The sequence below is a fragment of the Athene cunicularia genome, assembly GCF_003259725.1.
Source record: "Athene cunicularia isolate RWA chromosome 18 unlocalized genomic scaffold, athCun1 chr18_part1, whole genome shotgun sequence".
Classification (NCBI taxonomy): Eukaryota; Metazoa; Chordata; class Aves; order Strigiformes; family Strigidae; genus Athene; species Athene cunicularia.
The window spans coordinates 8,689,243-8,704,467 of NW_020799123.1; the positions used below are offsets into that span (position 1 = coordinate 8,689,243).

Below are 15,225 nucleotides of genomic sequence, written 5' to 3' on the forward strand. Positions count from 1 at the left end.
AAAAGTATTTTGAATCCAGCCATACTTCCTGAGTAAGAAACGCTGCTCTGAGTCTCTAGTGAAAGATAATCCACCCACCCAACTGAAAACGCCACATGCTTCTGGAGCACACAGTTTGCTAGCAGATAGTAATGTGGGATATAAAGCACATGTCTTGCCACAGTTGTGCTTGTGTCAAACTTAAATCACAACCAGTTAAAAAATTCAGTCCTGCATTGTGTTCTGTAACCAGTTAGATTTTTTTCCTCTCAGTTGCTTCAGTTTTGTTTTAAGAAACCATTGTACTGACAAAACACAGATTAGGTACATGTTGTCCAAATCCTATAGTAACATTTACATTTGGGGGTAATTTTTTCTGACACCTGTGTTACCAGAAACTCACTCTGTCAAAAGGCCATTTCCCTCATTAAATGAAACCCCTTCTCCTAATACAAATTAGCAAATAATTCTGAAGTGGTCTGTTTTATTTTTCCATCCTTAATTCTCCTTCCCCATAGATATCCATGGGACTAATTCCATAAAGAACAATTTGCCACTGAAAAAGCCCCAAAACGTGCTTTTTAGTGTTCAACAACTCTGTGTGTGAAAGTGATTTTTGCCATAGAAGTCCTGTAATGGGCATTTCAATGATACAGTTCTGATCAATGATGCTAGTGTAGCAGAAACTTGTTAAACAGCTGTTGTTTTTCTTCTAGAAACTACTAGCTGAAAATGACACAGCAAATGCATAACTTAAGTCTCCTCCAGACTAAAAAGAACAGCGTGCCATCCTCTCCAAATGCTGCAAAGCGGTTATATCGGAACCTCTCAGAGAAGCTCAAGGGGAGTCATACGTCCTTTGATGAAGCATATTTCAGAGCTCGATCTGACCGGCTCAGTCTCCGTAAGACCTCGATGGTAATTACTTGATATTTATCAAATTGCTGATTTGTTGTCTTATTAATCTCCTTATTCAGTTTGATTTTAATCTGCACAATTTTCATCATCTCACTTTGTTCCCTGACCAATGCTGTACATTCTTCCCAGACTTACACTTAATGATTCTGTGTCAAAATAGTCTGACCTTCTTGAAGGCTAAAGAAAAGCTACCTTACTCAAGTGATGATGTTTTATTTTAGGAGTAAGGTCTTAACTTGGCATTAATGTGACAAAATGTAGATTAAATATATACACAGAAGTATTTCTTTTATGAGAAATGAAGAAGAAGTATTTTGAGAAAACTGAAGATGACTTTAATAGAAGTTCACATTTTTCCAAACAACAGAGCAAGTGGAACTTACATGCTGTGACAGAAAAATGCAAAGTTGTTCACAGACTGTGGTGTAATGGTCACTAGATAAGACCATGAGAAAAGGAGATCACCCATGAAGCAGTCTGGCCTGGCTGCCCTACCCTAGTCGCAGAACACAGTCGAGCACTCTGGTGCCAGTACAGGAAAGCATATAAGCACCTGCTGGATTTACCACTCACAGGTGCTCCTATTTATGCCAGTGCTGGTGAAGTTGCACACCTCCAGCAGATGTATTTTGAAGCATGGACTGTATCATTGAAATAATAGCACAGTGTAAGTTCAGTGCACAACAGATTCTTTTATATTTGCTGGAGGAAGATGAACCTACTGTTGATATTGCCAAAACAAAATAATTTCCCCTTTTCCATAAGTAGGAAGAACAGACACATCCTTCAACAATTTCTGAGTTATTTTGAAGGAAAGAGTTCCTCTCCACTTCTGAAGAGCAATGATATAACTGTGTCTGAGAATATGCCCGGAGACACCTCTTGGAACCATTACTCTGCTGCACTAGAGCAGATGCTTAGTGCAGGTCTAAACTCTGAATATGGTTGGGCCAGATAATAAAAATATCACATTTTGTCAGATAAAAAGCACACTCTAGACTCCTTTAACTTTCACAAATCTTTGTTACATATGAGAAAATTTATGTGAATCAATGCCAGAATTGAAAATAATTGTAAAGGCAATTCAGTGATCCTATCTGCTAGGATCACTCCTTTCTGGAGGTGAGAGGACCCATGCATGCCCCGTGGAGCTAAGCTGAAGCGTAGCTCTAGTGCACTGCAAAGTCAAGGGACTGTTGTGTCTCTCCTGTGAAGAAAGACTATGACCTGAAGAAAGCTGGGGATCATGGCTCCTTCCCCTCAGCTCTGCCAGAGCCAATAGACTTTGTTTTACAGGAGAAGCCTGAAACTCAAACATGGTTTCATAGCTGAACAGCCTTTGCACAGGAGCCAACAGCTGTGCTTTGAGGCAGTGGGCTTCCAGATGCTTTCAGTTTGTAGGGAACATCTGAGTTTGGGCCTCTAAGTATAAACTGTGGGAAAAGATTCTTTAGATGAATTTCTAGTCACTATCTTTTCTTGCCTTTTTCTTTTCAATTACAAGCTTGTGTGTGACTGAGTGAAAGAGAGGAGGCTAAACTAGTGCTGGGGACCATGCCAGAGCAGACTGACATGTAGACTGAATGAATGCCAGTCTGTTAGCATATATTCTGTCCAGTGTTTCTCTAAATATACACTTAAAATTACATATTCCTTCAAATATGGGGTCTTCTGTCATACTTGACTAATGAGAAGAGAAATTGCAAATGAGCATAGCCCAAAAATTGAGGAGCAGTGTACTGCCTCTGAGGCTCAAGTCCTCTGCTGTCCATAGAGCTAATTACTGACAAACTCACTTCTCTCCCTTTTCAGTCCACATCTGTCAGGCGGCGGGAGTGCTCATTCAATCCGTAATTGTGATTAGGAGACTCAATTTTACATTGTGATTCGGATGATGGTTTAATGGGATGTAGACTGACTTGTGCTAACTTTGTTTCCCCCAACCCACTATGCTGTCATGGGACTGATGTAGCTTTTGTCACTGCTGACCCACAGCGAGCACAGGTACCTCTAGGTATTACCAGTCGGGGGGGTGAGCTGGTGTGCACAACAGTCAGGGAACAGACTCCCACTGAACTCAAAAGGTTTGGTTCCCATTCTATCCATTCTGCCTGTTGTTTTCACAGTTTTCCCTAGAAATAAATAGCAATGAAACCATCAGTGAAGGGATGGAAATATTCCAGGTCAAGTCGCTAGCTGATGTATTTTCTAATCATTGAATTTCTGTGCTACAGAGCTAAGTCAATGACTAAAATCATGTCTCCAGACAAGTGAACAACACTTGTTAGAATTTGTTTTCTTTCAGCTTTGGCTAGGGAAGAGTTTTCTTTCCATTCTCTCTTGCTGTGCAACACTTTCCATCCAGTAAATTGTTGTCTTGCTGCAGACATAGCAATGTCCCAAAATAGCTTTATTCTTGAACTCCTGTTTATCAAAACAAGTCTTTGCAGAAACTACTTTAACATTTTTTCCAACTCCAGTAGCACATAGTGGACTTTTTCAGTAAAACCTAGAGCAAATATCTTGAAAGGGGCACTTCATTTTAATTAAGCTACATAAGATTGCATTTCTAAACACTCCAGCACTGAATCACTTACTGGAACATGGTTATTACTTACTGCAAAGCAATACTGTGGTCCTTTTCAGTATATACATTTGTGCATCAGAGTAACACCTAAATAAATTAATCACATAGCACAGCTGTCTAGCTAATGATTAGAGGCTGCAGGACTGAGTCAATGAAAAAGCAATGTAAAAACTGCCCCTAAACTTTACCTGATCACTTGTAAACGTGATTCAGTTTCTCTTTGAATTCAATGGTTTTGCCTTTTCAGAGCAGAAGAAAGTTATCTAGTAAATGTAAATGAAGGCAGAAATTAGAAGACTCTTGTTAGTATTTGTGACAATACCAGTTGGACTAAAATGTGAGTCTAAAGATATTCTGTTTTACCCCTCTTTGAATTTCTTACCCTTGGGCTGCAGATGTCTGAATAATGCTGCAATACTAGAGAGACTTTTACATAGTGTATGATCAGCTTTTTTCAGAAAACTGTATAATCTTCAAATATTTTTGAAGATATGCTGAAGATACTTTCAAATACTTTTCTGTGTGAAAGCAAATAGTTGGGGAAAAGTTGGTCAGGTGTGTAGAATGTTTTTCTGGACTTGGAGAGCTGGGCTCGATGCAGACTTCCAAACAGGACAACTTACTAGCATGACTGAACATGTGGTAGGTATTTTGCTGTCTCACCAGGGTATTTTTTTTACTGAAACAGATATAGCATGGTTAGATGCACACTGCTATGTAGATGAGGGATGCATACATGCCCATATCACAGTTCCCATGTTTTTACACTCTTTGAAGTTAGGAGACTTGCCAGCATATTTCAGCCTATTGCTTGTGTCTGAATTGTTCATTTGGAAAAACTGATATTTGCAATTTGGTCTCATAATTGTTTGGATTGGATGAAGCAGCTTGTAAAATTCATGATCTGTTTCTTGTTTAAATCAGTGTAGTTTTTTCAATCAGAATTCTAATGAAATAAAGAAATAGATTTTTTTTTTCCCCACTTAGTGAAACATTATTGCCAACAGATTAGCTGGCAAGAGCGTTTATGAGGAATTAACTTAAGCATGTGCTTAGATTCTGTTTAGCAATTTACTTAAGGCCAAAATTTCACAAATACTCTATTTCATTTGGCAAGCAAAAATCCAAAGATGCCTTTTCAAAGGCATCTAAGCAGGTCTAAGTGTTGATAAATTAATCCAAAAATAACAATTCAAACCAAAGTTTTTTCAAAAGTTCTACAATAATCATACAAGTAGGTAAAATCTGTTGTTAAAGTGTGCATGTATATATTTGAACAGGGCCAAATGCTTTTGTCAGCCACATCATTGGGTTAATTTCAGCTGTAATACTGAAGTTAGCCATCTTTTTTTTTATTATTATGTAACGGGGATTTTTTGTTTTTATATAACACAAGAAACTCCTGAGATGTATGACAAGATTTTACTGAGTTTCACACAAAATTGGAATTAAAGCCAAATAATGGTATTGAGCACTTAGGGTAGCACTCTACAAATGCTAACTCGTTTAATTTTTATGCACATACATAAAGTCAATTAAAAGAGAATGACTATTCTGGTTTCAAAAAAGGGAGAAACCATGTATGAACCCAGTGCCACAGAAGTGGAAATGTGAACCGAGAAATACCTGGTTCCCTGTCCTAAGTGAGCACCACAAACCTGTCATTGGGTGAAATCATCAGCTGTACCTTTTTGTTCTGCTCTCGGATTATAGCTGGTGTTTCCTAAAAGAACTTAACTAAAAATGGAAACTAATGTAGTCATTCAGTTCACTTCAACCAGTTCCCTTTGTAGTAAGCTCTTTATGAATTTACTGTTAAATAAGTAGATTTTTCTAGCTGTGACCAGTTACAAGAATAATATGATTTTGCTTGTTTTCTGATTGGATCAAAAGCAGATGCTTCTGAAGCATAATTATCCTCCCATAAACAACAGTATAATGGAAGTTCCAAAATCAGAAGAAAAATAATTTGAAATGGGTGTGAACTGTGATGAAATTAATGGTTTTTAGCATGTTGATATCTTTTTTTTTGAAGAATTGGTGAATATATTTTGCATTTCTAATAATTTATATGAAAAAACAGTCTATGGGTTCACAGTTGTGCATTCATAATAACGAACTTTCAAAGAGTGAAGGCGCACAGCTTTTTTTCGTCTTTAGGTAAAACATCAATGATTATTTATGTGGATTCTGAGTACATAGTACAGTGACATACAGCTGTTCAGTGCATATCATTGACTGGAGTGGGACTTGATGACATATAGCACGTATCAGAACCACACCATTAATATAAATATTTTGTAATTATAATAAAAATTAATTAAAATTATTTTAATTTCTAGCCAGAGCCCTTCATCCCTTCAGGGTAGGGGCAAAATGCCAGAATAAGAGTAAGATCTCTGATTTCAGGATGATAAAGTGTTATATAAGCAACACAGCAGATGTAAGGGGCTACTGGAATTAAAAGAAACATTGCTGCATTGCAGTAAAAATTTCTGTCATTTTTACCTTATAATAAGAGAAATATGTGCTGGCCTCTTTTCTAAAATTTGTTGGAGATGTGCTCTCTCTAATGACAGTATATATCCTTAAAGGCAGTTTTTTGCCTTGAACAGAGGGGTGGATAAAGAATGATAAATCTTGCTGCCTGCTATTTAGCTTTTTCTGAGATTTTTCTCGTGCACCTAACACTGAAGTATAATCTAAGAATTTGATAATGAAATTAAATCTGAATCTTACAATCTAGAGAAGAATCTGAAAACAGGAATTTGACAAAGACCCATTTTGATGAAGCAATTGTCAGAGTAGTGTCTTTTATTCTGCATGGAAATCTACAAAACAAATATTTCTCCAGCATGAGCTATTTTCTGTACTTAGATGTCTAAAGGGCCAATTCTCAGGTTGGCACTACTCTCCTAGATTTGCATAGTTCTCACTCTTAGATAGTCATCTCATAGAAGTATCTCATTTGACTATATTGATATTTTGGGGTAAAAATCATCTTACGTACATCTGTATTCTTGTTCTGCTGATCCTAATACTCAGCATGAGTGGGATCCATATTAGAATTTTAAGATAACATCATCTTTGTAATTGCTTATTGTGCTACCAATACTTCACAGACAAAATGGTAGACCAGATCTCTGTCAGGTCTGAGAATTTCTGAAAAAAAAAAAAAAAAAAAAAAAAAAAAAGTAGAACTGGTGAAATTCCAAGCTGTGGACTCTAGTTTTCAGAACTTGCTTGCAAACCATTTTAGGAGGAGCCAAAAAATATTCCAGCAGATCAGTGCTCTGTCAGAAAGCATCGCTTCACTGAGAGCAAAACTTGGACAGGTATATGCCAAATAAAACTACATCAATTTAAAAAATAAAACTAAGTTTTAATGTGGCTGAAATGTTAACTTCTAGTCACAGAAGATGTTTTAAACTCAATATTTATTTCATATCAGAAAGAATACATTATTATATAAGAATTTTCTCTGCGTTTCCTCCATGTGGGTTTCAGGGCACAGGAAGTTAGTTTACATCATCTATCTGGATCGCTTGCTCTCTTAGGTATGCATTTCTTTAGTATGCCAGTTGGCACAATACGTCTATGTATATCTCGGTTCCTTTATGTGACCACATGCTGAGCCCTCCTTGCTTGGCTGGGCCTCTTGCTTCTACTAATTCATTCTTAAGAGGAAAAAAAACCTATTGGGTAATTATGGCAATAGGACACTGGGAGAGAATTTAAAGAATCTTGGCAAATAACATGTCATTACTGTAGGCTCCAGAAGGATGTTCTCATAACAGAAACCTGCAGGCCATGCTACTCTCCTGCACCTGCTTCTCCCCAGCTCAATTAAGAAACTATATGTTTCTTTGTATTATAACATTCTTTCATCTCCTTGATGTTGGTAAGGAAAAGGTTCTCCCTGCTTGAGAGTTTTTGGTTTTGGCTGCTTGTGTTCTCTGCTGTTCAGACGCATCACTTTCTGGACATGGATGCTAGACAGTCGATTTTTTCAGTCTCACTTCTTTATTTAAGGACTATATGTTTCAAAGCTTCTTCTAGTTACAAGTTAAATGCAAAAATGTGAGCATCTAGAAATGAGTGAAGTGTTGGAATGAAGACTTATTACTAGCTCACACTGGAGCTGTGAAGTTTTTTTCCCCAGAATAGCTTGTTTGATTTGAATTTTGATCACCCGAGTTTGTAGATTTTTACTTTAAATTTTGAGTTTGAAAATCTCAAAGTCCAAGACTGCCAAAATCATAGTCTTTCATCCAGTTGTACACTGAAAACATATAATATTGCTCATATAGTTTGATTACAGGACAGATGTCTAAATAAGTATGGGTTTGTTTTGTATGGGTTTGAATCTCACTTGAATCTTCCTACAAACCTGAAGCAAGTTCAAGCACACACAAGTCCAGAGGCAGACCAAGCTCAGTTTTGCTGCAAACAATTTCCATGCTTCTAGTTCAACCTAGGCTGGGGCTAGAGAGTCAATATTTTATAGCAATCTCACAAAACACAAATTTTCTCAACGTATTTTTAAAGCACTCACATTTGAATAGTTTTACTGAATTTCTGTTTTTATTGATACACAGAATTTCCAGTGCAATGAAGCTATGTTTGAGGCCGTAGAACAGCAAGATCTGGATGCTGTTCAAATTCTTCTTTATCAATACACACTGGAGGAACTGGACCTGAACACACCGAATAGTGAGGGATTAACCCCTTTGGATATTGCCATTCTGACAAACAACATCCCTATTGCTAGGACCCTTCTACATGTTGGAGCAAAGGAAAGCCCACACTGTAAGTAAAGAACACAAATTAACTTAGATAATTGTCTCTAGGAGATTAGGCTTGCTGTTGTTTTGGAAAATTAATTACATTACACAAAAATTGCTTGTTTTATCATAATGAAGATTATACAAACAATAGTACCATACTGCTGGAGGACATTTGCAGCAATATCTGCTTGTTGAATGCATGCTCTGCAGATCTTTTCGGTTCTCTGTCAGATACACCAACTAATGGATCAGGTTGACCTTCTAATGTGATTAACACTGGGGAAGCTGAGTCAATATCAGTATTGAGAGAAAAAAAAAAACAACCTTTCAGAATATGGAAACAGGAACTGAGTGATTCAAAGATCATGGTCTGAAATATGGAGTTTGTCCGCAAAATTGAAAGTACGATGGGTTGTCTAGACTTTGGTTTATTTTGATTATCCTTTTGATTTTGGCTATGCTGCCTTCAGGAAACAGGTTGTGTTGAAATCTATCATTTCCATTACCCACAGACTCCTCACTCCTGGTCTTCAAATGGCCTAAAATCCCACTTAAATGAGAATTTCAAAGTTCGATAGAACCAGGGAAAATATAAACACAAAACAGGCTTCTAACTTTACTGGAATACCAATATTGCTTATAACTACATATTGTAGTTATAAAACTCCTTTGTATTGCTTCATGGGCATTTTTATGCACAATTTGTGGGTTGGAGGGTGACTTACCAACCCAATTAATCAACCGTACACCATGACACAAACTCTGACGCCTTACTTGTGTCTAAAAATACACCAATGTATGCGAATTTGTTTTAAACTGTCAATGCCTATATTTAGGACATTCCCAGCAAGGCTATAATGAGACTGTGTTTGAGGGGTTCGGCCACTGCAGACTCTGCCATTAATTTGAAGTTAGTTAAATTAACAACATTTAGTGCTGGCATGTCAATCTCGGTGCTCCAGGAAATTGCACCTTGAGGCTACTAACATTGCCAGTTTTTTCACTGGAGAGTGTGTGTGCATGTGCGTGTGTGTGTTGAGTTTTTTTGCCAGACCCTCAGTGTTGGTACACCTTTATTGCTTTTCTATGTCCACAGCACTTATATTATCATTTATTCTGGCCTCCTTTAACCTTCCCTGGAGATTTTTGCATAGTGTAGCTGCTCAGTGAAAAGAGTTTTTTAGTTTTATATTTATTTGTTTATTTTTCTGTCATGGTTCATGACTGAGGCTTTAAAAAAAAGTGTGACAGCATTTAGAGTACATGATTGACTGCTGAAGCAACATTCATTAACCATGACAAATCTAGAGGAAAACACAGTCTTGAGTGTTCTAAACAGCAGTAAAAAAGACTAAACTAATTTTTCATTGACCTCATCTGTAAATAAATGCAGTCTGATGGCGAGCAGGGGCAATCATAAATTAGTATTCATTTCCTGTAATTAATGCAAACATGCCTATGAACACAGAGAATATGAATATATAACCACCTCATTTCCATTTCAAAATATACCCACCAAATTTCCACTTCACTTATCTTGATTTTTAGTTTTTCTGATTGAAATAATGGATGAAGCATTCTCAATAAAAAGCCAATGATTGTTTGGTTTGGGGTTTTTTACCTTAAGGGTTTACCATTGCTAAAAATACAAAGAGAGAGAGCAAAATACAAAAAAATTTATTTTCGGCAGTCTAAACAAAGGTTCGCAGCATCTTTGTATTGGCTTCTTGTGGAACTGATAGCAGTTACTTTCTATTTTCTCTAGTCTTTCTGCTTTGCTTTCTGTACTTAACCAACCCTGTTAGAATGAAATCCATTCTGTTTCTATGATCTCAGGGCTGCAGGAACATGCTCCAGCAGACAGCGGGAGCATTTTCTTTTCTCTATGGTGGGCAGTTGAGCAAGACTTCCCCGGGCTGTGTGGGAGGGGAGAGGATATCAGTGTAAAATTCTGACTCACCCCAATTTTGAGACAGGACACAAGCATCTCTTAATCTGATTAGATGTGTATAGGGTAGATGCACAGATCTGGGAGACTGCAAGTTAGAGGAATTCTCCATTCAGAGCTTCCTACAGAGAAGACTCTTGCTCTTCCCCTATATGAACCATAGTGATGCAGCTGAAATCTCATTATAGTCCCTAGCTAATGCTGTAGAAAAGAGGATCTGGAGGACAGATAGCTTCCATCTGTATTACCTGGATTTCTGCCTGGAATAGGAACAACAGCAGATAAAGCAATAGAAAGTAAAACTATGATCTTCATTTCCACATGGAGCTCAGACAGTATAAATCCTGACAGGAACCCAACATCTCTTAAAAGCAAAGAAAGATCAGAGAGTACAGCATTTAAAATATTCATTTAGTTGGGAAGGAAGCAAAGTCCACTGTGTTATCTTTTCAGTTACTCTTATTCATCATATACTCCTGGTTTGGCTTGGCTTGTTCATGTGAACTCAAATAAAAATAAGATTAAATTGTCCAGTGGCTGATTGGATACGTTTCCAAGACCCGACAACTGTGGATCAGAATCTTGATTAAACAGATAGAGCCAGATCCTTAGTGAGAACTTGAACCAATGCCAAATTTCAATCACCTGAAGTTCTGGCACATAAAATTTCCTTCCTCAGTCCTGTTGTGCTATCAGATGTGTTGCATGCTTATGGTAGGCATGGATCCAGGAAACCGTATCACCTTTGGCCTCCCAGTAAACAGGCAGTTCTGAGGATACCAGCAGATTCCAGTAAGCCTGCCCATATGTCTCTGATGTCCATATGAAGAATGATCAAACTTCAAGAAGGATGGCTTCAGGCCAGCTTCTGAAGGCAAAGTTGGTTGGGGGTTTTTTTCAGTCTTTTTTTGAGACAAACATACTTCAGAAACAATCTTTTGGATGTCAGAGGTGTTGAGTAATTCTTTGCTCTCCTCCTGTGGCTTTAGGCATCCCATGGCACTTTTCACATTAGTACGTATGGTTATTCTTAGACTCTGCTAAACTTTGACTGTGATATTGTTATGAGAGACAGAAGGCAAAAGTTAAAATGAGAGGTTCAGACTGAATAAAACAAACATCTTTTTCGCCAAAAGGACAGTAAAGTAGTGGAACAGGTTGCCTAGAGTCACTGTAAAGCCTCCATCCTGGGAAATTTTTAAGACCAGACTGGGTAATGCCCTTAGTAACTTGGTCTGACCTCATAGCTGACCCTGTTTTGAACAAGAAGGTTGGACTAGAGAAGGTCCTTTCCAATCGGATTTGTCCCATATTCCTATGATTCCAGTTTAGGAGTAAGACATTCATATGTGCAGACATCTTCGCTCATGTGGTGTTTTGATGTCAAAAACCTGTCAGAGTCTTGGTCCTTTATATGGTACAGTTGGATGTTTTCAGAAATGTCCACTGCTACTGGCTTATCAAGGGAAGGATTGGAGCATCCTGTGCAAGAGTCATGCTGTTCCTGTTAAAACCTTAGGGAAACCAAGAGCCTGGCTGTTCTTACATAGCAACTCCCCATCATTGCTATGAGTAGCTGCTTCTGCTAGGGCAGTGTTTTTGGTAAATGGGGGCCTTTTAAAATAAGGCTATCTCAGAGCTTTTCTACAAAAATACCAGACACCAGAGAAAAATTTATTTTCTGTGATTTCAGAATTCCTTCCCCCGTACACTATTCCCTGCATATTGAACATCAGATCAATGGTTGCATTTGTTTTCAGATTAAACACCTTTACAAGTCCTATTTTCTAAACTGCAAATAGTTTGAACAATTTGAGGCTAAGAGCATTTCTGAAAATAGGGCTTGTTTCACCACATTTCATTGTATAATCAAGGGGCTTAGGGTGGTCTTGTGGACTTGGGCTAAATTCAAACTGTATCAGTTTGTAACCTATGCAATCTTCATTTTTACCTTATGTAGCCTGCAGTAGTTAATACAGGCAATCTGAACTGCTAAACGTCAAATTAAAGTTATTCTGAGTACTGGAGAAAACCGAAATGTCCATGTGTCAAGCTGCTCACTCTCTGTCCAGTCTGTCGGAGGACTAATTAGATAGCACATGGGTAAAACCGTGGCATAAAGAAAACCTGGAAAGAGATGCATTCTATACCACCCATGGCCCTTAGGCACAAAATTCTCACTTTTAAGTTTGCCAATTAGATCTCTCTTCACCTATAGAGATTTATATATCGTGTGTGTTTATTACCAGTAGAACCTTATATTTTTCTATGAAAGGTTATGATATTATGGCAAAGTAGGAGTTTCATAGAAACCAAATGCTTTATTATTTTAGTTTGGTTTTAATATTCCATTAATTTAAAACATATATGCAATTTCAGTCTAATTAAGACATTTTTAAGCGTATGAGAAACATTGGAAGATATAATCTGATCAATTTATTCATGTTGTTAATCCCATTTAAGTGGCCAGATCCTTAAGTGGTATAAATTGGCACTTGCTGACAAGATATCTACTGGAAGGCAGTATTTAGTGATGTCTGATATAAGGTCAAGGATTTGACCTTACCTGTGTTACGCTGGAATGCATAAGGCCAGAATTTTGTCACATAAGTCTACCAAGCCGTTACTTACTTTTCCCTTTTCTTGGTAGTTGTTAACATGGAAAGCAGGTCAGTGCATCTGAGTACATTGGTCCAGGAAGCACAGCAGCGAGTTACTGAATTGTCTGCACAAGTGACGAATGAAAGCCTGGATACAGACAACACAGAAAAAGAGAAGCAGCTAAAAGCATGGGAATGGAGATACAGGCTATACAAGCGCATGAAGTCAGGCTACGAGCATGCTAGTAAGTAAAAGAAAGTAGTTGCATAAATTCAAGACAAGCACTGCTGTGAAGCAGATAAATGTTACAGGGGGAAAACTGGCATACAGCTACATGGCCTTTCCAAGAATGAGAAGGAAATTGATGTTAGAGCAATAGAGGACCAAATATCTAAGAATAACAAGCACGTAGCTCCTTTAGGAGTTAATGAGACCTCCAAACTCTTGGTTCAGGATCTAATGATTCTGTCCTGCTTATTTCTCTTTACATTTACTCCTGGATCTCAATTAATGTGCTCAGAGTTTAAACCAAGATGATTAGAAAAGAATATATGAATAGGGAGGAAGAGGGACTGGGGACATTGGCCTTTCTTCTGTTGTAATTTGATATTTATTTTTAAAAAATATTCTGTTTTAGAAGAATGGAGTTCTAAACATTTGATTGGAATTTTATTTTACATGTAAAAGTTGTGAAAGCGTAATTTTAATTTTGGCATCCATGTATAACATTACATCAGTGCAGTCACAGATTGGGTCACTTTAAACAGTTGTGCAAGTGAGTCTTTACCCAAAGTAAATGTGAATTTGGGCCCATGGGAAGGAGTAAACTGGGCTGAATTGTTTCTCATGTAGAACTTTTAGCTGTGTCCTATTCAATTAAATATCATCATTACCATTACCATTTTTACAAACATCTTTAAATAAATGTATTTACAAGAATTTTTCTCAAATTTATTGTATTCTAAGATTATTTCTTCAAGACAGATGTAGTGCTCCTTGTATTAGATACTAAATACAGGAAATACAATAGCAGTACTGTAAGTCAATATAATGATTTTTTAAAAATCAATCCCAGCAGCAAATCGTGAAATTTTATGTTTGATTTCTGAACTGACTCTGACTGATATTCTGTGAATTAAGCTTTTTTTTTAAAAAAAAAAAAAGAAAAGTTACACCTCAATAGGCAACTGTATTTTGGAACTACTACACTGACACATTTGTGGAATTTGCAATTTCTGAATCACAATAATGTAAAAATGTTTTCTGTTATTTGATAAATTTGAGTTTGTTAGTGAAACCATAAAAGTTTAATTAGCTCTTTGTGGTTTTGTCCTTTCTCCTCTCCTCCTACCCACCCCAAGAGATTTATAGGGGCTTTTCATTGACATAATTAGCATGAATCTGTTTTATTGGGTTACATATATGCAGGAAGATATTTTTAACTGAAAGGAGCCAAAAACCGTGATAGAAACAAATGGTGTCTGCAGGATATTGTTAGCAGGGGTACTAATTAAAATGCTCAAAAGGCAGAGAACACAAACACCTACAACCCAAAGCTCACAATTGCAGGGTGATTTTCAGTGGGTTCTTTGAAGACTCAGAAACATTGTTTGAATAGGATTTGTTGTGCTGAAGAGCTGATGTTTTCTCTTCTCTCCCAGGAGCCCCCGAGGCGCCAACCAATGTCTGTCTCATGGTAACAAGCAGTACATCACTCACTGTCACCTTCCAAGAACCTCTGAGTGTCAACTCAGCTGTGGTGACCAAGTATAAAGGTATTGGATTTAGACATCTTTAATTTACCTTAACAATGTACAAAAATCTGAGGGCTAAGTGACAAAGGTATTTATCTACAAGAGCTTGTATTACAACGCTAGTAATGTGTGAGTTTATTTTTCCAGTTAATAGCTGTAGAAGTGGAATTTTCTTAAAAGATTCCCCAAAGACAAAATTTTTATTAAAAAAGAAAAATAAATTAACCAAAAGCTTTCTTCATGAGTGCTTTGAAGAAGTTTGCTTGACTCACTGTGGTTAGGACATCGGCTCAATGACTAGGTTGAGATGAGCAGTTATAAAACACAAGCTAACTTTTGGTGCCTGTGGGCTTCTGAAACCATGTGTATCCTTGTAAATGCCAAACCCACACCACCATTCCTTAAAGGAATGCCTCTGGAAGCTGAAACTTTTGGCAGAGGCATCATATAGCCCAACTAATTAGCTATTCCAGGGCTGCCACATCATTCTTGGAAGAGCAATACGTTTGGGGTGGCACCAGTCAGTTGCAAAGTGGAATGAAAAGGAAAATGCTTCCATCTGAATAGCGCTGTTGAATAGAAATGGTTTTAAAACAGAATTTCTGTTCCACAGGAAATTCCAACATTAAAAAAAAACACAAAAAAAACAAC

The 15,225-nt window shown here is 37.3% G+C and overlaps 1 protein-coding gene across 1 annotated transcript in view; it reads left to right on the top strand.

The window, feature by feature from the left end:
- Positions 1-711: 711 nt before the first annotated feature.
- The window catches only part of ANKFN1 (ankyrin repeat and fibronectin type III domain containing 1), a 63,029-nt gene continuing 48,515 nt past the window's right edge, over positions 712-15,225 (top strand). The window contains exons 1-4 of the mRNA XM_026861086.1: positions 712-897; positions 8,083-8,293; positions 12,870-13,064; positions 14,482-14,595. Coding sequence (XP_026716887.1) covers positions 712-897; positions 8,083-8,293; positions 12,870-13,064; positions 14,482-14,595 — 706 coding nt within the window. The remainder of the gene's footprint in view (positions 898-8,082; positions 8,294-12,869; positions 13,065-14,481; positions 14,596-15,225) is intronic.